At 36.9% G+C, this 23,562-nt stretch overlaps 1 protein-coding gene across 2 annotated transcripts in view; it reads left to right on the forward strand.

Moving 5' to 3' along the window:
- Positions 1-5,449: 5,449 nt before the first annotated feature.
- The window catches only part of PTPRO (protein tyrosine phosphatase receptor type O), a 271,807-nt gene continuing 253,694 nt past the window's right edge, over positions 5,450-23,562 (forward strand). For both annotated transcript variants that reach the window (XM_023226147.2, XM_023226148.2), the window contains exon 1: positions 5,450-5,854. In XM_023226147.2, the coding sequence (XP_023081915.1) occupies positions 5,780-5,854 (75 nt within the window). In that variant the 5' untranslated portion in view covers positions 5,450-5,779. The remainder of the gene's footprint in view (positions 5,855-23,562) is intronic.

Raw genomic sequence — 23,562 nt, forward strand, 5'->3', positions numbered from 1 at the left:
TGTAGAGTGAGATAGTGAGTTAACAGAGAATGGCCATAGGCTTCACATATATTGATCCCTGATCAGATTTCACTCAAATCATCCTAAGATATATTAAATGCTTACTCTTATAATTTTTCCACATTATCAAATTATTAACTGAAACAGCTGAAATCTCTACATACAATCCCCACTCCCAAATTGCTTCTCTTACAGATATTCACACTAAGCAAGCTTATCTAGAAACGTGTGACTTTCCTGTTTTGCGTTTTCTTTTTGTGTTTTGATGAGGAGGATGTTTTAGTTTTCCCTTGGGTACTTCATTTTCTCTAGAATTACTGTGCCTTGTTTAAATTTTTTCTCCTAAGTCCCTCTGCTAAGACAGGTAATAGCACCAATCTATCAGTGGCATCCCCTCATCTCTTCAGAGCACGGTCTTCTTTACCCCTTCTCTCACAGTTACATTTGAATATATCATTAGCTTTGGAATTTCAGCATAAAATTGATTTAGTGTAATTGATTTGAAGTATGATTGTCAATGCAACGTTGCTTTACCTGCTATAGTACTATAACTGCTGAGGTACAATCCTTAGCAGTTAAGGCAGTGGATTTTCAAAATATGCGATTAATGTTTTCATAGTTTTTACATAGCACCTGAAATCACCATCACCAAATTTTTCATAATTAGATATTGGTAGCTGCTTTTAAGTGGCACATATGTAGGCACTATATGTGACACCGAGTTGACTGTAAATGTTGCATTGCACCTTTAATTTGAAGGGAAGTAAAGAAGGAAGGGAAGGAAGCATGAGCAGATACCATTTCCACTTAGCAAACACTACGTCTTGCTTTAGCTATAAATTACACTCAGGTTCTGTTCTTGCTTTTTATGCCAAGCTAAAGTGAATCAGCCAGTGCAGCGATGCTAATACTTTAAATTATAGTTAGCCAAAAAACCCAGTTAGGAAGAAAGGCTAAATTAGTAGATGATAGCAATGTCTGGAATATTCAGAAAAAAATATTTTAGAAGTTCATTAGTCAATACATTTCATATAAATAAAATATGGGATAAAATTGTATAACTTAAGGCTGTCTAATGTCTTTTATTAAAGTTTTAGGGCAATTAAATGAAATGCTAGCAACCAACAGAATTCTAGTATATGACTGAATGAAGGTATAATATCTAAAAACATGACAATCTGCATTTCTAATGTAGGGTTTTTTATCCTGTAGCCTGTAATTTGTGTCCGATGATACATATCTGCTCACGCTTTCTATGTATGTTTCCTTATTTCTTTAAGTATATAATTTTGTGTTATAAAACATATCTTGTAATGCAATATTCTTATTTGATTTTCTTTAAACACGTAAGAGTCAAGTACAAATAAGATAGGTCTCTTAATAGGAATCTTGCAGTGGAGGGGGGGTGTAAATATAATGGGAAAAGCCTCTCCGTGTAAAAGCAAAAATGACCTTCTTTAGTATATTTCCACTGTTTTTCAAGTGTAGCAAGAGTAATAAGCCTTGGCAGTTGGAACATGCCATTCACCTGAGGGCTGTCAATCATTCTAATTTTGAAAGACACAAAATGTATGGATTGTCAACACATCATTTAGGCGAGAAACCAGTGCTCATCATGAGAAAAAATTAAAACAAATGCTCAAATAAACAGAAAATCAAAATGCTTCCTGGTCATTTTCTTCTAAGAGCTTAATACAGATCATCTACAGTTTATATGCTATAAAAATTGTAACGTGAGATACGGACAAAAAACTGAATGGCTATTAGTTTTCCAGTGGAATATGGTCTAGAGATCAATTGCTCAAATTTTTCTCTTTATTCCATAAAAAGTAAATTATTTGTCATTGAACATCCCCCATAAATACAACTATCTAATACTGAAACTGCTGACAGCCTCATAGGCTATTTCAGTAGTGGAAGCCAGGACTAAACACACTGAACTACATTAGAGTCGGTCCCTGGAGGACAGAATTGAGCTTCATTGGCAAGGGCACTGTAAGAGTTCCATTTGACTCCTCATTAAACCTCTCACAGGGATTCTAGCTGCTTCTCTGTGTCGGCTCTTGCTTTTCCATAGAAGAGATAGATGTGAACCACATAGGCAACGACACATTTCTACATATTTAGGAAAAGATCTCTTTTCTTGGTAAAAACCAAGCCTCCTATAGATTTTAAAAAGATCTTCCAGTTTCATGATCATTAACCACCTTTTTATAATTTTCAAAGAAAGTAGAGAGCTTTGTTTAAATTTGTGAGAATTTGTTTTTCAATGATTGTTTTATGGCAAGTAAGATATTTTATTATTTTTCTGTGTTTATTTTTTCTCCAGGAAAAGTAGCATTAGGGGAAAATAGTTGGTGATAACGATCTCAGCCTTCTTTACCTAACAGTGGAGTTGTCATAATGAAATCTGGACCAATATGTAGAAGCAATTGGTGAAACATAAATTACTATATGCACTGTATGTTGCCACTGGCTGTTTTGTTGATTTGGAGTCTTGAGAATAGCATAATCAGATTTATCATACTTTGGAAATATTGTACTGAAAAATCAGTCAATAGTTCAAGGAAACACAAAACATGCTCTATGAATTGAAAACCCCACACTGCGGATGACACAGCATTCACATTCTTTATGAGAGTCTCTTCTAGGACAATTCAAAACACTGTTATGGTTTAAGTGCAATAAAAACAAATGAAAGTATTTTATCCAACAATAGCAATGAAAAATACTTTTCTCTAGAGAGGAAATTTTCTGTGATTATAAAATAATACTTTCAGTCCTCAGCCCATCTAACCACAATGTTACTAATAAAATAACAACAATGCCAATTACTAATGCTTTACTACTTACTGTTTATGGTTATTATTCCTCCAAAGTGGTCCACATATGCATATGCACAAAGACAGAAAGAGCTGAATGAATTGTGATATATGACTAAGAGAAAAACAGAAAGACACAGCAAAATATGATTATTTAAAAGTGCCTCATTATGAAAATTCTTTTAGCATTTGTAAGATTAATTTATAATCAGAACTGTTTTCAAATGCCCTACACACATCAGGCAACATTATATCCATGTGTAAACACACACATACACAAACACACAAATGAATATCATCATACAGACGCATAATTCACAGACACATTTTAAAACTAAAGGCTACTCCAAAGAGAAATTGCTGACATCCTGTGAGTGTAACTGCTGCCCTTGGCCTATACATACCTTATGTTCTAGAGGTTAGATCACTTTACAGCCACTTCTGAGGGTTAGTGGGAATAAAATGCTGCTTCAGGAGCATCAAAATAAAAAGAAAACGTATTAAACCAAAGTTCCTATGAGTGCAATCCCAAGGATTAAATGTTCAGATAGCTCGTAAGTCTGACCCCGAGGGAGGGAAGAGCAGCTAACATTTTCTCAAAAGAAGAAAATGTCCAAACCAATGAAGAGTGGACATGAAGGACCTGAAGAGAGCATGTGATGGGAAGAAGGTGAAAACAAAAGAAGCTTCTAAAAGAAGACACCAAGGACAATATTCTCACATAAATTCAGACCATCATTCTCTATTTTCATGCATATGAATTTTGGTACACGTATACATATATATATACATATACATATATTCACACTTATGTAAATATACTCAATCTAAAACTTTCTTAAGACACATACATACAACAACCAAATGATTAGTGTTTGGCCATTGCTCATGCAGCAAAAGCTGAGAAAGCACAGCCCTGGGTCCTTTTCTCAGGCCACCACTCCCTAGCTGTGTGACTGACAAAGTCTATGCCTGAACGCCTGCATTCATGACCAGGGTGGCCTTTCCTGTCTCCTGGTGCCCAAGCATGTCTCGGGTATAAATAAGTTCCAATACTGACAGGGCACAGCAAGGGTAATTTACATGACAATAAGAAATGATTTCTATCTGAATGGTGCATACCAGAGTTGATTTGGACAGATTTATCTTTAAAAAAATACACATAACAAAAAAGGAGACAGGTAGGAGATTGGGGACCACAGCTTGAAAGTCATTGCTGTGATTCTAAAACGTCCCAGTAAAATTATTCACAGATAATTGTTACAAAATATAACTGCGGTGTCTCACCCCTATAATCCCAGCACTTGGGAGGGCAAGGTGGGCGGATCACGAGGTCAGGAGATGAAGACCATCTCTGCTAACATGGTGAAACCCTGTCTCTACTAAAAATACAAAAAAAAAAAAAAAAAAAAAGAAAAGAAAATAGCCAGGCGTGGTGGCAGGCTCCTGTAGTCCCAGCTACTTGGGAGGCTGAGGGAGGCTGAGGCAGGAGAATGGCGTGAACCCCGGAGGTGGAGCTTGCAGTGAGCTGAGACTGTGCCACTGCACTCCAGCCTGGGCAACAGAGTGAAACTCCGTCTCAAAAAATAAATAAATAAATAAATAAAATAAAAAACCATATATATATATATAAATCTGTACATACCGTTGACACTTGGACAGCACAGGGAATCATGCAGTTGAAAATCCACATATAACTTTGGATTCACCAAAAACTTAACTACTAATAGCCTACTCTTGACCAGAAGTCTTACTGATAACGTAATAAACAGTTAATTAACACACATTATGTGTTGTATGTACTGTATACTGTATTCTTACAATAAAGTATGCTAGAGAACAGAAAATGTTATTAAGAAAACCATAAGGAGGAGAAAATACATTTACATTCATTGAGTGGAAGTGAATTATCATAAAAGTCTTTAACGTCATCCTTTTCAGATTGATCAGGCTGAGTAGGAGGAGGAGGGTTTGGTCCTGCTGTCTCAAGGCTGGCAGAGGTGGAAGAAAATCTGCATATAACTGGACCCAACAGTTCAAACCCGTGTTGCTCAAGGGTCATACATGTAAAATATTGTGACTTTTTCCCCCTTTCCATATTCAGCTTCAGGTGACCCGACACACTTTGCTATCAAAAGAGAATCTGAAATGTACAAGAACTGGATTTCAAATGGAAAACGTACATAATTGTGCTATTTGTTCCTGGGTGAGTGAGGGACGGAGAGGGTGAGACTGTTTAAATGGGATGGAGAGAATGGAAGCCGTGGGGAAGGAGAAAAAATATCCTTCCTATCACACACACACTCACACTACGCACTGTATGTCTACAGTCACAACTACCCAAGTGTTATTGATCCTTTATAACTGCAACTGAGTACAGATGTAGCAAGACTGAGAGGGAACTGGAATCTGGCGCCTAGATGACTCAAGAGGGGTCAGGGAAAACCCTCAGAACTCCTGAGACCCAGAGACTGTGGGAAGGGTTGAGGCGGAGTCTGCAGTGGGGGCTGTCCAGCAGTAGTAGGCAGCGGCAGACCCTGGTGGAGGGTTGGGAGGCCGCTGTCATTTTATGGGTCGGCAGCCAGCGTGAGAGTGTCCCTGGTGCCAGAGGACCACGGCGGGCTAGGCGCGGGGCCTCCACCTCCCGTTCACCACGCGGACCCTGCGCCTTCTCCGGCAGCCGCGGTGGTGGCGGCGGCAGAGCCTCGCCCACTCCAATCCCCACCCTCTCCATCCTTAGTCATTAAAGAACAGCAGCGCCTGGCACGTTCTTGGAGGACCCCCGGCGCAGAGGAGGAAAGGGAGCAGGCGCAGGGGGACTGGAAAGGCAGCATGCGCCCGCCAGGAGCAACCTCGGCGCCCAGGGTCTGAGGCTGCAGCCCCAGTTCGCCATTGTGAGCCGCCGCCGGGGGAGTCCGCTGGCGCAACCGTGTCCCCGAATCCCCGTCCGCGCAGCGATGGGGCACCTGTCCACGGGGATACACGGCAGCCGCCGCCTCCTGCCTCTGCTCTGGCTCTTTGTGCTGTTCAAGGTAGGGGAGCTCCGCCACCCCTCCTTCCCAGCGGTCCGGGCTGCATCCGCGCTCCGACGCCCTCGACGCCCTCGCTCTGCCTTGGGGAGCGGCGCGCCCCAGGGCGCTATGGCCCAGCCGCGGGAAGCGACTGCCGTGCAGTCTGGGCGCACGCTTTGTTGTCCTTGCGTGTGCGTGTTCCTGGTGGTCTTGAGAGGTGGGAGGCGGCAGGGGGAAGAATAAGGGAAGTTTGCTCCCTCCAGCTTTCGCCCTTTGTGCTCTTTTATCGCCGCTGAAATCCACATCAGAGGTGGGCTTGTTGAATAGTGCTTTCTCAGGCAAAATGAGGTCACTTTCTTTTCTGGTTTCCACTGCACCCCAACGCTGCTTAACCTTTCCGCCCTCCCTCTCACAGAATGTGTGGCTGCTTTGTCTTAATTTTCCTTACTGCTGGAATTATACACTGGGGAATGGAGGGGGGCTGAGCTCCCCGGCCACAAATGGACTGCCAGGGCTACGTTAGGGCAGACTTTTATTTGAATAAGGAGTGTCAGGTAGAGCTTGGGAAGGATTCCTCTCCCCAACTCCTATCAACATCTTTAGAATTCCTTTTAAAAGTCTCTAGACTTTCTTCACTGTATTTACAGATGATAGTACCCCTAGATTTAATGGTGGAAAATATATAATAATTAACTTTTTCCTATTTTCTTTGGAATGTGCTACCCTGAGGTTTTACTTTGAGGAAAATGAAAAGGAAAGGAGTTGCTTTTGAAAAATCAGTTTGACAACTCTATTGTACATACATTTTTTTGAAGAAATGTCAGCTAGATGTTTTTCTTGGACGGCGATGTGAAGTTATGAAGTGATTGCCTATCACTCATGTCTTCGGTGGATCTACGTTAGTTCTGTCATTCGTCCTTTCCCCTCTCCGCAAAGCAAACTCAAGAACGTCGACAGGTGACTCGGAGCTATCCTTTCAGGACCACAGTGATACTTACCCTAGAAATGGATGCCAGGTTAATGGATCCAGAGGTTTTCTTATTTTAGAGTCACTTCTTGCTTATATGCACCATTAATTATGAATGCCTGAAAAGAATATAGTGAAACAGGACCAATGGATTCAGAACAGCATTAATTTTAAATACTCCATACTTTCATTTATCTCAATGAAAAAAAGAAAAAAAATTTCAGGGTGAAACAGCAACAGAATGCCTAAGTAAGACACTAAATTATATTTAATATGTTTTTACATTTTTTCTTAAGTTATCAATAATCATTAATTTTAAAAATATGATAACTAATAATCTCAGTTATATGTTTTTACTGTAGGAGCTTGTTCTTTTGTACACACCACAAATGCATTAGACTTATTAGGTTGTCTATTAGTCATTTTCTAACTATTTATCAAACTGTCACAACTATTTTACCTATGCAATAATTGTCATGAACCAAAAATGAGAAACCAAGTCACTATGCATTTTATCCAACAACAGCTAAGAGTGATATGTATGACATCTGATCCAAACCTAACGTTTAGCACAACTGCAGGTTTTTGCTTGAGTTCTTCATAATGAGATAATTCCAGAAATAAGAGAATGACTTGGTTGGGAGTGAGGGTAAGGTTTTGCAATTAAAATAAAATAAATGTGGCCATTGTTTGACTTAAAAGTCGATATTGGAATGAGAAAATGCAGTTAGTGAAGGCGTAATGAAAATGTTAGTGATTGTCATAGAGGTCCAGCCTGCTTCACATAATAGGTATATTCCTGAACAGTGCAGGTAAATGTAAATTATGACGAACTGCTTCCATAGTAAATACATTGTCAAAGTTTGCCATTTAAATAATAATTATTGTAATGGGACACATAATTTTGTAAAAAAATAATTGTCCTTTATTTTATGTGAATGTAATATTTTTGCCACCTGAATATAAAATATATCAAAGGAAAGAAGAAAAGACTGTATATATTAAATATCTTCTATGTGCCGGGTTTTTTAGGTATTTTACATATGTTATTTCCTTTAACCCTATTTTGCTGCAGTTGACAAGAGTCGTTCAAAGTGGTAAATTGGGCACATAGTGTAATGTCTTACATTTAGGGGATAGTATATTACATGGTGCATTGGGCACAGGGTATAATCTTTTTAAAATTTGGAGATATTTTTTAATTAAAGGTCCTGATTAAGTGTCAGTAAAATAGATCTACTCAAGCAGATGGTGACTGGAAGATAAGAAAAAAATCCATTATTAAATACCAAACTGCTAACTGTATCTCAGTAATAAAATCCAAAATGTTCCACGTGTGCCGAGTCAGAAATAAAACATTCTCTCAACTGTCCCTTGCCAAAAAATTTTCCATAGTTTTCACTATAGTTAATACGTTTTTCATTACTCCATATGAGTATCCTTTACATAAGAGTGAAAATCCTGAAGGAACATAAGACAGAGGAATTCAAGTATGAGGCTTAATTTATAGGTTTACATTTTCCGCAACTCAAAACTAAGCAGTTGGATATCAGTGGTGGAAAAGTAGGAAAGTTTGAATGTGTATGAATGGCTATAACCAGTTCCACTGAGGGAGACTAAATGTGACTGGCCAAGAAAGTCTTTGTGCCATCATTCCTTATCCATGAAGTGGTGATGAGCACATATAATCGGGCATCTCAGACTGTCTAAATCATCCACTGCACATTATGAAGCTAATATTTGCATAATTTATCTTGCCTAAACATGTTGGTTATGAAAATTTTTATTTTTATATCAATATTGATGGTGTATATAAAATAGAAGCAAAAACTGGAACTCTATTATTAAATTGAAGGCTACTAATTTCAAAGTCGTCTATGGATGAATGCAAGTGAGATATTTATCTGGCGAGCCTCGCTGTTGTGTGTGTTCCCATAATTCCCGGTGAAAGAAATGTAACTTCCCACACTTGTCCTATCTTTACTAAAGCCTTTCTAGAAAATGTCTTCCTGTATCAGTTTACTCAGTGTAAGTACTTTGTCTACTAAAGCACAAATTGTGGAATATGACATCATAGGAATTTGAAGTTGGCCTTCCCTGAAATGTTGCTTTTTAGTAGTCAGCTGGAATATATTCCTAAACTCATGGGCTTGGTGTGTGTCCTTTTTAAACTCCTTCTCTTTATTTCTTTCTATTTCTCCTTTTACCAGAGATATCATCAAATAATATTAAATTTAAAAAGAGTCTTAATATTGTATTTTCTGAAACAAGTTTATATTTAATTCTATAATACGTGAGTGTTATGATACTGGCCATTCTACTCTTATCCAGGGGAAATATCTGCTTTTCACGGTCTGTCTGCCTTTCTCCCCTTTCCTATGTCTCCCCTTCCAACCCCATACACACACATAAAGAAGTTTCACTTTTCGTGGTTGAGATTTCATCCATATATTGCAGTGTTGGCAGGTGAACCATAATCCTTTCATTTGGCTGGAGTAGCTTAGATCCTTTCCATCACAATGAAGTTTGCTGCCCTAACTCCCATGTCATCTGACTCCTTTAATAAATCATATTGCCAACCTTTTGGAGAAAGCTTTTTACATGCGACATCTCCAGTAGGTTGGCAAAGGCTCCCTGGGCCACGCTTCTACAGATGATTGAGTAATAATCCTTCCCACTGTGAACATATGTTTGCTTTTGTTCTTTGTTTTGTGAGAGACCATTGTTGTATGAAGGAATGGAAAATTCACATTACACCTCTGCCTCATTTTGGCCCAAAAGAAAATACACATTTATATGGATAACTGATTAAAAACAATATGAGTTGTACTTTATTTTAAAATGTAACACTATTTCTACTATCTAAATATCCAACTTAAAGGTATTTAAACATATAAGCAGATTTACTCCTGAACTTTATAAATATATTTCTAACTTGAGGCTTGAGGGGTTGTAAAGAATGTTTGATGTCAGATACAGTTGATGCACCTAAATAAAACATTGTAACTGGTAGCAGTGTGGCACAATAGAATGCTTAACAACAATGACCACAAATATCAAGTTCTCATTTTCTCCCTAATTTAATGCCTCTCCGTACACAGTTTCAGTGATGCTGCATTTTCAGAAACATAGCCCAGTGCAATGATGAGCTTTACTGTAAAGCACTTAATGTTTTCATTTAATTACTCCAAATATATTGTAAATATTTTTGAAATAAAGGAATGTCTACTGTAATATTTCTATCTTTCATGGTGCTACTATGTGGTGTTAGGAATTTAATAGAAGGTTAATAAACAGATTTAAATTTTCTGCATTATATAAAAGCTCTGAGAATTATGAAATATTATAATAGTGACTTGTGAACATGTCTTTAAAGAAAATATAGGAAAATTATCATTATGGGAGTTAAATAATCATAATTACAATGCACTCATTACATTAAAAGAGTAAAAATTTTACCAATCACTTATATTAGGATCTTATTAAAACCATAAATTAAAATATCTGTGTTATTTTTTCCCAAAAATGTAATACTCTCAATTGCTCATTTATTCATTAATGTTGCCTCATCTCTCATAAATGTTATTAATTAAAAGGTAGCAAATAACATACTAGGAGAAATTGATTGTTTTAACCTCTATGGGTGACCTACAATTTCAGATAGTACCCAGATATACAGGTAATATTTTTGCCTCCTCTTGCGCATCACCACTCCCCTATGACCACAACCAACCAGAACTGACCAAGATTTCTGTGTTCCTAGTAGAAATCCTCCTAATGTTTTGTCAGACATCACCCTTAAGAGACAAAGTCTTTTCTACACCCTGGTCTTGGTTATACCTATGGTGGTGTTTAATCCAGGGTCATATAACCCCATTTCTTACAGAACAGTTCTATAGTCATTTTAAATACCCATTATATCAGCTCTTTTTGCTTCAATAAGTATGTAAGTTTTTTTTGTGTGTGTGTATTGTTGTCATTAATTTGAGGAACCCAACAAGGCCAATGTGGCCCAAGTAAAGTGAGCAAGAGTGTGAATGGATTGGGATGAGTGTGAGTGGGTTCCTTCTCTCCTGGTGCTATTGACTCCAGCAGGTCCCATATGGTTTCTGTCAGCCAATAAGGGTGGCTCACGCCTGTAATCCCAGCACTTTGGGAACCTGAAGCAGGTGGATCACCTGAGGTCAGGAGTTCGATACCAGCCTGGCCAACGTTGTGAAACCCTGTCTCTACTAAAAATACAAAAAATAGCTGGGCATGGTGGCAGGCACCTGTAATCCCAGTTACTTGGGAGGCTGACGCAGGAGAATTGCTTGAACCTGGAAGGTGGAGGTTGCAGTGAGCCAAGATCACACCATTGCACTCCAGCCTGAGTGATGAGAGTGAAACTCAGTCTCAAAAAAAAAAAAAAAAAAAAGTATATGTGAATAACCTCCTTAATTGAACACCTCTCATATAATCTGCTATTACAGATTACTCCTAATGTTTCCCTTTTCCAAGCTTGTTCTAGGCCTTCAGAACACCAATTCTTAAATTTTTTTTTCTTCTACACATTGTGCCTTTGAATTTATTTCTATAAGTAGGATCATATCTTATCCTTGTGCCAGAAAAGCGTTCGCAACTCTTTCAGCATCTAATTCTCCAGTGAAAGATTTCTTCTTTCCTTAGACATTCTAGTTACTTAAAGGCCAGCTCCTTTTTCTTCTGAATATATTAAAACCACCAAACAAACAGAATATGTTTGAAACAAGGTTGCAGGGATTTCTTGATAAAAGGCTTTTTTTTCTTTCCTTTTTTCAGAAAATTGAGATGAAAGGGAGAAAAGTGATATATGCTTGGAAAAATATTTCAGAAACAGAGAATCAGAAATGGAAATAGGAATTCAAGCTTGAGAGCGGTATTGCAAATTATGAGTATGAATGGTAATTTCTGCAAGAAAATGAATATAGAGAAAATTAGAGAATGAAATGAAGAACATTCGATGAAAACAAATACACTGCTATTCTATTTATATGCAAATAAATGTATTTTCTTATCAAATACTCTTTATCTATTTGGTTTTCCACTCTTTATAAATAGGAATGCTGCGCAGTTCATTTTTCTAACGAAACTATTCCTATCTTAATGACAATTTAAACTAAATAAACCTGTTTTTTAATGTAGTTTTTGGTACATTTACTAGCAAATTAAAAGAATAAGAATGCAATTTATCTGCAAGTAGTGGTCCAAGATCAGAATTTTATTAATAGTAATCTACATGAGATTTAAATGATGAATGTTTCTCTTTTTTATGCTATTTCATTTTACTGTTTTCAGATAACTGAGACTTTTGTTTTATTTTCCTCTTTCTGCTCACTAAGTTTTTAATATCAGTGATTTATGTAATGGGTGAGGAAGGGCATCATATGACTGTGCCATGCCCTCAATACTGTTCCTTCGTTATTACCTGCCATTGACCAAATTAAGTGCAGAGGAATTTTTGACCCTGGTTCTCTCAACCTTTAACCCGTATCAGATCCGTGCTGATCCGTGTCTTGTGATTCTCCCTTGGTTCTACCCATAGGAATTTGTGATCAGCATGTACAAACCAGATGTCAGAGAATTCAAAAGAATGTTCAGTGCCCTTTGTGTCTTCGGTCCTATCTGAAGTCTGATTCCCACCTCCCGTACTTACTTTCTGAATCAATATTCCATTTTGATAAACTCTAGTATTCCTGCTTTTGGTTCCTGGCATTAATTATAATGAATCTCTCCTTGTCTTTTAATTTCCTTGAAAGAGCATCCTATAAACATTTTTTGGCTGACCAATCTTTTCCCAATGCCAAAATGGCAAGATTGAGAAGCTCCTTTTCTTCTTCAATACTGTCTTTTGTATTCCAGAATGAAGACTTACTGCCCAATTCCATTTAGTTAATCAAACATCCATTAAGCATCTAATAGGTGCCAGGAATTTTACTAGATATTTTAGGTACAGAAGTGGATAATACTCAGTTGAATCCCTGCCAATGGCATAGTGGGAACATGGACACAGAAGATGGTCATTAAAATATGGTGTTTTGTTTTAAGGAGGAAAATGTGGGCTGCTAGAGGAGGGACACTTAATTATTTAGTGGTTTGAGAAATGATTTCTTTTAAGATGATTCCTGAGCTGAGTCCTGAAACATACATATGAGTTAGGTTTAAAAATATACACACATTGGCAGAGAAAACTGCACGAGCAAAGGCCCAGTGTTGTGAAAAGCACGGCAGAGTTTAGGAAAAGGCAGATACATATATCAAAGGCAATGAGGCAACAGGAGCCAGATCAGGGAGACTTCTATATGCTGAGCCAGAAAGTAGGATGTCCGTATTCTCTAGGTGAAGAGGCCTTATTGAAGGCTTTAATCAAGGCATTAGTGAGGTAAGAGTTGCATTTCAGATAGAGCTCTTTGCCTGCAAGAAAGGCTATCCCAAAGGTAGAGCAAGCATGGAAGAATTACACTAGTAGTTATTGTAATTATCCAATTAAGAGATGATGAACATTGGCATTAGGGTGACAGACAGTAAAAGAGTGGCAATGCTGAAAAATAGCTGCATTGGCAAGACTGATTAGATGTGAAAAATTGGGGAGAGTAGGATGTAGGGTAATTTCTTGGTAACCAACCCTCTTGCCTGGAAGAGTAGTGGTCTCAAGATAGCATGTGTGCTGGATAGTCTACTCTCGAGATCAACTCACCCCTCCACTGTGCCCAGTGCCAGGAAGCTTCCCTCTATGGACCATTTCTTCCTGTTCCCTTGCCCTTTGGCTCCTAGTGAGTTTGGCCGATAGAAGGCACTAGCCAAAGATTACTGCTAGAAGGAGGGAGAAGTCAAGTCATTTATTCTCCTGGCCTCCATGCTGGCCAGCCCCCATTAGGCAGTGGCTTCATTCTCTCTTCCAATTCTATAGTCAGCCCCTCTTACAAGACTGATATTCTGGCCAAATTCCTGAAACAGTTCTCTGTCCTTATCCCTTGAGATCAATAGCTTTTCCCTGCTTCTAGACCCTAAGTATGTTTTCTCCATGCTTAATACAGTATTTCTGCTCCACACCTTGATACCTTCAGCTAGTCCATCCCTTCATTTCATTCTCTGGGATTTTCTTCTTGAGTGTCCTGCTGAGACCCTGACTGATATAAGACATGGTGGTTTAGTGGTAGACTTTTGAGTTTGAAGCAGCTGAAAACAAGGAAACAAACAAAAACAGGTACTTGATTATGAGCCTGAAGGGTAGAGGAGATGGAAGGCCTGGAAATGTGAATGGGATCCCCTAGCAGAGAGAAAGGGAGAGAAGGGCAGTGGGCCAGAAGGGGGTCTTGAGAGGCATCAATTGTTAATGTCAGGCAAATAAGGAATCTAAGAAGCTGAAGGCGCAGTCAGAGAGGTACAGAAGGAAAGCAAAATCAAGGAAACCCAAGATCTAGGAAATTTCAAGTGGAGGACTTGGCAAACAGCATCTAATGCAACAGAGAGGTCCTATAAGCTAAGATCTGGAAAATATCTTTGTATTAGGAAATAGGTAGGCTATTGGACTCTATGGAGACTGGGAAGTACAAATGCTTCTGGGAATTGAAGAATCAAAAAGCACCCCGTTATCTGATAAGAGCATAGGTGCCAGGTGAGATCAGAGACCTGAGGTCAGTATCAATTCTCCACTGTGCTATTTACTGGCAGTAGGATGTTGGGAAAGTTATTTCACCTCTCTGGATTCCCTTTTGGTCATCTCTTATACATATGTCTTAGAATTATTGTCAGGAATTAATGGGAAAATGACTGTAAAGTACTGGGAACAGTGCCTAGAATACAGTAAGCACTCAATTAATGTTATGTACCACAATAAACTGAGGAGAAAAATAGTAAAAATAGGCAAAGCAAAGTCAAAGAGGTAGGGCAATAAAAATGTGTACAGAGCAGCATTTCCCAAAATATGCTCCACAGTATATTGGAGAGGCTGGCAATACTCTTGTATTGAATGTTATTAAAAATGAATACCTTTGTGGTGACATGAATTTGGGAAATTATTAGTTTAACTGTGTTTAAACTAGTATTAACTTGTTTTTGTGTGCCAGAATTTCTTAGAACTTTTAATATGTTAACATGTATTGTGTTATCCACAGGAGAAATATAGTGTATAACATTTTCAAACTTGTTTGATTATAGTATCCTTTTCCTGTTTTTTGTTTGTTTGTTTGTTTTTTTGTTTTTTTGTTTTTTTTGAGACGGAGTCTTGGTCTGCCACCAAGGCTGGAATGCAGTGACATGATCTAGGCTCACTGCAACCTCTCTGCCTTCCAGGTTCAAGCGATTCTCCGGCCTCAGCCTCCCAAGTGGCTGGGATTACAGGCATGTACCAGCATGCTCAGTTAATTTTTGTATTTTTAGTAGAGTCGGAGTTTCAAGATGTTGGCCAGGTTAGTCTTGAACTTCTGACCTCAGGAGAATAATGAATATGCTCTAAGAAACAATATTTATCCTCGTACACTAGATCCTTTGTTTATCTTTCCTTTGCTTAAAAAATGATAAATGTAACCTTAAGGATAAAGAAAATATAGCAGCAAGATCAACTGTAACTTAAATCTCAGGATCAGGAGAAGTTGCTTGGAAAGCAATCATCCTAACTTTCTTATAAAACACTGATGTTCGGGAAAATGCTTTTGGAGGAAAATATGTAGATATCCTCTTATTTTATGGATTGTACTAACTCTGGCTTCAGTAACTGTACATGTAAAATGTTTCTTTAAGTTTTGAATCAAAAAATGCAACATATTTAACATCATTTTCCAAAGTGATTTTCTTAATATATAGCTTCACAGACCAATCAATTTTGTTCAGTATATGTCGTTGAATTATAAAGCCATATTTTTTTCAAAGACCATCTAGTTCAAAATGTAAGCTGATGCTTAGATATTGTCTATAATATCACTGCCAATTAATCATAAATGGTGACATTACCAACAGCTGTAAAGTAGCTGTTCCACCTTTAGACAACAGTTTTGTTGTTTTGTTGTTTCTGTGTTTTGGTTTGATTTGGTTTGGTCTTGAGATTAACTATTTCGGTTATAGCATTCACATGTTACTTCCATCTCTGCTTGACTTTAGTAGAGCACTATATAGTGACTGCTCTTGCTCTCATGGATGTTATGAATAACTGCTTTGCCAACAGACCTGATGGCTTTTAAAGATAAAATATGAGAAGCTTGTCATCTCACCATTCTGTCCTCATCCTCCATCACACCACTTTAAGCTATTTACAACAGCCCAAATTTTCTGCCTATTGCCATTTTTTTCTTTTTTGTAGTCACAATAACAAATTGAGTGGAAGACAGTTTTTATTCTTCCCGAGGGAGTTCCATGATGAACCATGGTAAGGAGTTGGGGATGCTAGTGTGAGAAAAAATGCATGGCCTGTAGTAAGCATTCTATATATGCAGATTTTATATTATTCCAATCTCTGCTCAAAAAATGTTTTTATTCAGCTTGTCTTTCTGAACAGCCTATCTAAAATTATCCCTATCACTCTAACATTTTACCACTCTTACCTAAGCTTCTTTTTCTTCAGAGAATGTATCATTCAGTACATGACATTACATTGTATTTTTATGATAACTTAGCTCCTCTACTGGAATATTTATAGGTTTCATGAGAGCAAGGACTTTGTTCATTGTGTTCATTGTTGTATCCTCAGCACCTGGAAGAGTGCCTGGCCTATGGTAATGTCTAGGGAACATTTGTTGAATGAGTGAACGAATGAGTGTTGAATAAATAAATGGAGTGAGGGAGGTCAAATGGAAGGTATGGGATAGACTCGATCCAGAGGAAGAGCAGGATGCAGGCATACAAGCACAGGGAGTAGAGAAGCCGCACAGTCAGATGAGCTAGGAAGGGGAGTCTATCAGGCAGGCACTGCTGAGTCGGGCTGGCGAGGCAGTGGCATCAGGGTGGAGGATGACCTGAAGATGCCATTTTGCTCTGGTGGAGGGAACAGAGGTTTTATTACCACAGGTGAAAATGAACTTGTTTAGATGTCAAGATAATGTTCCTGACACTTTTTTCTTCTCTTTATATTATCAGGTTAGAGTAAACCCCTGAAGACAAATGATGGGTGCCCAAGTCATAAATAGGTTCCCTTGTGTAATGAAGCAAAAACATCGCTTTTCTGATCATTCATTTTCCACCTGATTCATTGACTGTGCCTATAATTTACTTACTTATAAAAAGAAGTTTTCTGAGTTTTTAAAATGTAAAAATTTGTTTTTGTTTTGGCTCTACAGTTTGAAAATATCAAATTGAAAATTAATGTGTAAATCTTTTTTTCTCTCACCATGCATGTCAATATAACCAGATTGTCTCTAGACCTCAAAAGGCATTTCTGGAAACTCACACAACTAACAGAAGCTCAGATGATAAGTTATTATTTTTCTTCAAAATTTAAAACTTTTATGATTCCCTTTACTTTTGAAAATTTTATTTTTATTTTTTTAAATGCATATAGATACCTCATGGAAATTTTTAAAATGACTTTTTCAAAATGATTGTCTTTTCTTGGATAAAATTCCATCGGGTAACTTCTTATAGAAACAACTGGTAATTTTTATACTCAGTTGAAATACTAGGTGATAAATATTTTATAATGCAACACAGACAGTGAGTTAAACATGCTGATTCATGAGTGCTACATACATTAAAGTGTTAGTATATGTAGAACAAAAACCTGGATTGTCAAGATTTTCAAGCGACTAACATACAAAATATATGCTTAAGACAATTGCTTTTACTTAAATAATTCCGTATTTCTCTGGTAAGTTGAAAGGTATTACATAATCTTATAATGCACTGATCTATATCCATAGTCTATTAACTGTGCTGAAAAAGTACTGAAGTTTGGGTTAGCTGTATTTTTTATTCTACAACTTTAATTTTGTTTTCATTTGTTGGCAAATCAATATATTATCCAAAGCCAAAAATAGAAGGAAAATTGTGATCAAATTATTTACACTCTCACATACATGACTGAAAGGAGTTTTTGCTCTTCCCTTTATAAATTTATGATCAGGAGACTCACTTCTGGAGAGTATAAAAATAACATTAATAATTCTTTGATTAATGAATTGTTTTCCTTAAAATTAATAATCTTCTTTACTTAACATCAAATCAAAATTTCTGGAAACATTTGAGAACACATTTGCACAAGTCTTTTTCTGTCTCTGCAGTGGCTACACTAGAATTAGGCTAATTGTCACACATTACCCTGTCTCTGAGAGAAGCCAGGAATTTCCGATTTAAGTCAAGTTGGTGATCCATAAAATAGATATCCTAGTAAAATTACTATGAGCTTTATACTTACTTTGATATTGTGCTGATAACTAAAGTGTAATTATAAAAATTGAAGTGTTGTTACTGCCAAATACCACAAAATATAAACATCACACTTATAATAGTAAATACTGACACCATCACCTTAAGAAGTATCTTCTCATTTGGATGTACTTAAAATTCTTAGATCTTTTTCTAGGAAAAAAAATCGGCTTCTAAAGTTCATGAATGTTAAGTTGATTAACAAGATAAATAGTAAAAGATCAAGGGAATGGTGTATTGTCTGCATGTATTATTAAACATTGAGTCATATGGTAATCTTTTAAAGGATTATAGGAAAAAAGGTTATTATGAAATGCATTGGTGTAATAGCCTTATTTACATATAAACATAGTGATGAGATGTGGCCAAGTGTATTCTGCATTGTCATGGGGGAATTTCCTCTGCAATTTTCCCTAACTAAATTATACTTTTTAATTAGTCTTTCAGAACTGACGATAGGCCTTATTCAAAGTGATTAGATATTGAGATTTTTAATATGGAAATTGTGGTATTGACAAAGCTTTGCTAAAATAATTGTAAGGACTTAGAGCTAAATACTTTGGAATTCATTCTGAAAACTTAGTTTATGAAGTTGTGTTAATTTTTTTAATTAACAAAATTTGCTAAAACTGAGCCACCCTTACAATGTGTCTCAGATTGCTTCCTTGGATTTGCATTTTGTTTATTTGCAACAAATAAAATACAGTTGCATCTTTAAACCCTTTTTCCATCTCTGTGCTATTACCTTGGTTCATTTCCACTGCTAGATTGATGCAACATCTTTCTTTTCTGAAGGATAATTGAGAAACTAATGAGAATCTTTCCATTGAAATTCTTGTTGCTACACTGAGGACTTCAATTAGCCTCTTTACTACATAGCTGCTTATGGTTCTTAAGTAAGGCATTCTTAATTTGATATCTTTAAGCCTAAATCAGGTGTGCATCATCATGCATGACAATTCTGTAATAACATACAAAGAACTGGAAAACTGATAGATGTTCACAGTGGAAGATGTATAAAATACAACAGGCAGAAAAAGAATATCATCATTCCCAAACACTGCATTCCAAAATAGCTACCATCTGGAGACATATATTTCCAAATCTTTTCCTATGTCTGTGCATTTGAGGGTGTATGTTTAAAAAAAAGTATAAAACTTCCCTACTATACATGTTTTCTTCTCTTAAAGGTGTTGTGATAATTTTTTCAAGACCTGAACATTTTCACTCTTCTGCAATTTAGGACATTAACCCATATGTCCTGGTCAAATTGCATGCAATTCCCAAGTGCATTTGCGTTGTTAAAGACGTAGATGCTCATAGATACAGACTGTAACCATGAAGTGGGGAAAAGGAATTTGTTGAGCAAAGAGATTGTTGTCTATGTGTGTGGCCACCATTAGTGTTTAAGAGTTACTTAAGAAAAACACACATACAAAACTTCAGATGCTATGTTGATGGGCATTTATTTTCTTTTTTTTCACAGCTAAATACTGTACATAAGAAACTTAAGTATAAAGGTATGCCGGTAAACAAAAAAGATACAGGATTGAATTCTGGTTGTATTCTTTACTAGCTATGGCATTTGGCAGTGTACTGATCTCTTCATAGAAGACAAATCACAGTGGCTGCCCAGATCACTATTCCTCTAGCAGCCCAGTCTGCCATCCCACCAGGTCAGCCAATGCCCAGCCTTGCTAATATCTTGCTAATCTTGGAGGAAAATTTCTTCCCCTCTTTGATCCACATTGTCTGAAGTGGGGATACCATTCTCCTACTTGACCTCACTGCTCTGGGCAGAGCATATAGCCAGGAGGTGAACACCTGACCTAAGTCCGTGTGGGGACTGCACCTCGCTGGCCACTGTCTTTGGAATTGGCATGTGGTCTAAGCCAGAACTATCAGAACCTAGTCCTACAATTGTCTTCAAACCGGCAATGGCAGGGGAGGTGAAAGAATATTTTCCTTTCCAGTTGTGGAGCTAAGGCATGAACTTGGACAGTGTCCTCAACCATAAAACTGACTTAGGAAGAAACATTTTGTAGGAAGAAATATTTTGTAGCAGAAAAGAAGCCGGCAGGAACAGTAGACTCCAGCGAGACTATCATTCATTGCAGGAAGATGATCTCATTCCTCAGACTCCAGTGAGTCACTCCACAGGTACTTAGAAAAATTACAAATTCACTAAAATTCAATCCCATCATAACCAAGCAGGCCTAATAGTGATATTTGGGATCCTTATGTAAACTGAATCAGAGTGATTATGTAATTTACCATACCAACCAGAATACTTCCGGGAGTGAAGGGATCCTTATGCCAAGACAGAAGACACAAATCAGCCTGTTCTGGGCAAACCATGATGGATGGTTACCTCTTCCTGAAAACACAAACAAGCAATACGTTTTGTGCAGTATGCAGTCACTAGTTCCTCGCCCGTCTCACTTATCCATGAAAATCTCTGCTCTAAGTAAGATGAACTAACCGTAGAAGAGGAATTGCAATTATCTTAATCAAAAACTAAAACCTGTACACACATATTCCTAGAAATTTCGTACTGGTTCCAAACTGAGAATAACCAAAATGTCCTTCAATAAGTAAAAGGTTTAAAAACCGCGGTGCATCCATGCCATAGAATATTACTCAGCAATGAAAAGGAGTGAACCATTGATACACAGAGCCACTTAAGTGAACTTCAGGAAAATTATACTGAGTGGAAAAAGTCCATCTCAAAAGGTCTCATTCTGTATGATTTCATTATAGAATATTATGATGAAGGAAAGTTTCATGGTTGCCAAAGACTAGGGATTAGGGGAATGGGGAATAGCTGCATGTAGCTAAAAGGGGGTAACATGAGGAAGCCTTGAAATAATGAAACAGTTATATACCTTGATTGTGGTGGTAATTACATAAAATTATACATGTGAAAATTGTAAGATCTAGACATACACTCACAAATGAGCACATATGTAACTGGTGAAATCTGTATATGCTCTATGAGATGTACTAATGTCAATTTCACAGTTTGGATTTTTCTTGTTTTAATACGTAAGATATCAATATTGGGGGAGGCAGGGTCAAGGGTACCTGGAACTTTCCTGTATATTTCTTTGCAACTTCCTATAAATCTGTAGTTATCTCCAAGAAAATGTTTTTTAAAAGCTTCATTAGGTTTTTCAAAGCTTGCTGTTTTGTTTTTCGTGTGTGGCACTCTGCTACGTATTTTAATAGTGGATAGATATAGTCTTTGTCCTATAGGGACTGTCTCAGAAAAACAATAACTACAATTGCAGGGAAAATAAGTTATCGAAACAAATGTGGAGCAATTTAGGAACATACACAAAATACACAAGGACCTCAATAAAATACCATTTGCTTTAAACTCAAATTTATTATGAAGCAGGTTGTATATTGGACTGTATTATATTGGACTGTATTCTTACAAGGTTTATCTAGAAAGTTCTTGAAGGGACCAAGCATTAAGGCATTCCCTTTCATAATTCCCACAACATTGTTAAAGGCAACATTTTAATGACTCTTCAGAAAAACAGATAAAAATAGAAATTATCATTGTAGGAGATAAGGGCAAAATATTAATTGATGAAGTAATATACTTCCATTCTTTTAGTAATTATTAAGTAGCATATCTGGAAATGGTATAAATAAGTTTGAACAAAATAGAAAGTATAAGATAAGCTTACAAGGTTTGAGTAAAACAGGAGCAGAGTAGAGGAAAAGGATGGATGAAGTATTAATGTGACGATGAATAGATGTTCAGATATTTCCACCAGTCAATCATCAAACATACATTAAGGTACACATGTGAGGAAGGCACTGCATTCCTCATTTTTAAGAGTATAAAACAAAGCTATTTTCCTAAGAAATCTATGATATAAGTGTAATAACATAAACATGTAAGAAGCTAAAGGGCAATATATGAGTTAATACTATAATAGAAGCTTTGAAGTATTAACCTATTAATTTGTAAATGAATGAGAAAGAGAACTGTATTCAAATAAGTGTCCTTGCATTCAGATAAAGGAAAAAGCTCTTAGGCTGGAGAGAGCACTGATTTCATGAAGGAAGACAAAATGTAATATAAGTCCAATAGAGTTTAAATAGTTAGAGTACATTAAGAAAAACATTTCACATTGGAGAAACAGAAGAACAGAAGTGGAAACACGAGAAAATGTAAGTTACGTTTAGGAGGCTTGAATAAAACAGTGGGGATAGATTCAGGTCCTGACGAGGATGAGTAGTTGGAAATGAGGTTGAAAAGGTGGTTTTGCCCAGCCATGAACTTCTATCCATAATAATCTACTCAATAATGCTACAAAGGGAAACATTAAAATGAGCTTTAGTTCAGCAGTGGTGTGCAGGAAAAAAAATTATCATACCTCATTTTAGCTTTAATTGCTTTTATAATTCCGAATTTGCCGTTAAATGCAAATGCTTAATTCTAAATACGTGTGCTCTGTCTTAATTAGATAAAATAATCCTCTGTTGCTTGAGTAGTTCAGCAAATTAGTCCCTAGACTTAAACTCCCCTGGATCATGTTGTTTATGCATTAATCGGTATGCACTCTTAGAGATAAATGAAAAATAAATGGATTTTTTCAGAGACAAGTTGTAACTGTCAGCATACTTTCAAATTTTTATCCTCTGCATGTGACTAAAAATTTGCCATTGTTTACTATAGTAATTACAATTCATATATATATGCCCCCATACTTATAGAATTTCTTCTACATGTTTATATTTTATTTAAAACTACATGTTGCTAGCCAAAGCTAAGTAGAGAATCTAAATCTCACATTATGTACAAAACCATACCACCAACTCAACAATCGAGATTCTATCCGCGTTTGTATATATGTCCCAAAGGAACTAATCAATATAGGTAACTCAAGCAGAAGTTAAATGATTTAGTTCTTCCAAGCCTCACTGCCTTATTGATAATGATGGAGATGATACTGATGATCACTACCATCAATTGAGTGACTGCTGTTTATCGGGGACACTCCTAGGAGCTTTACGTACATTGTCTCATCAAATCTTTACATACTCCTATATATTATAATCATTTCAGTAATAGGGAAACTGAGTTTCAGAGAGAAACTAAAGGAGTTAGGAGTGAAGCCTTGGTCCATTTGACCACAGAACTCTACACACACTGTAACATACCATACTTCTTTGTGTGAAAACTCTGACATGGCTTGTATTGCCCCATTTATTGGTTTACCACTTCTTCCTCTTCCTCTTACTATAGAAATATCTCAAGACACAGGTGAACTGAATCAGTCCTTGGTTGGGACTGCCTTTTGGACAGAAATGGGGTAGGGATTACTCCTGGAGACAGCTGATTCCTGCCCATCTAAAATCATTCTTGCAG

This window comes from Piliocolobus tephrosceles, chromosome 10, assembly GCF_002776525.5.
Source record: "Piliocolobus tephrosceles isolate RC106 chromosome 10, ASM277652v3, whole genome shotgun sequence".
NCBI classification, from domain to species: domain Eukaryota; kingdom Metazoa; phylum Chordata; class Mammalia; order Primates; family Cercopithecidae; genus Piliocolobus; species Piliocolobus tephrosceles.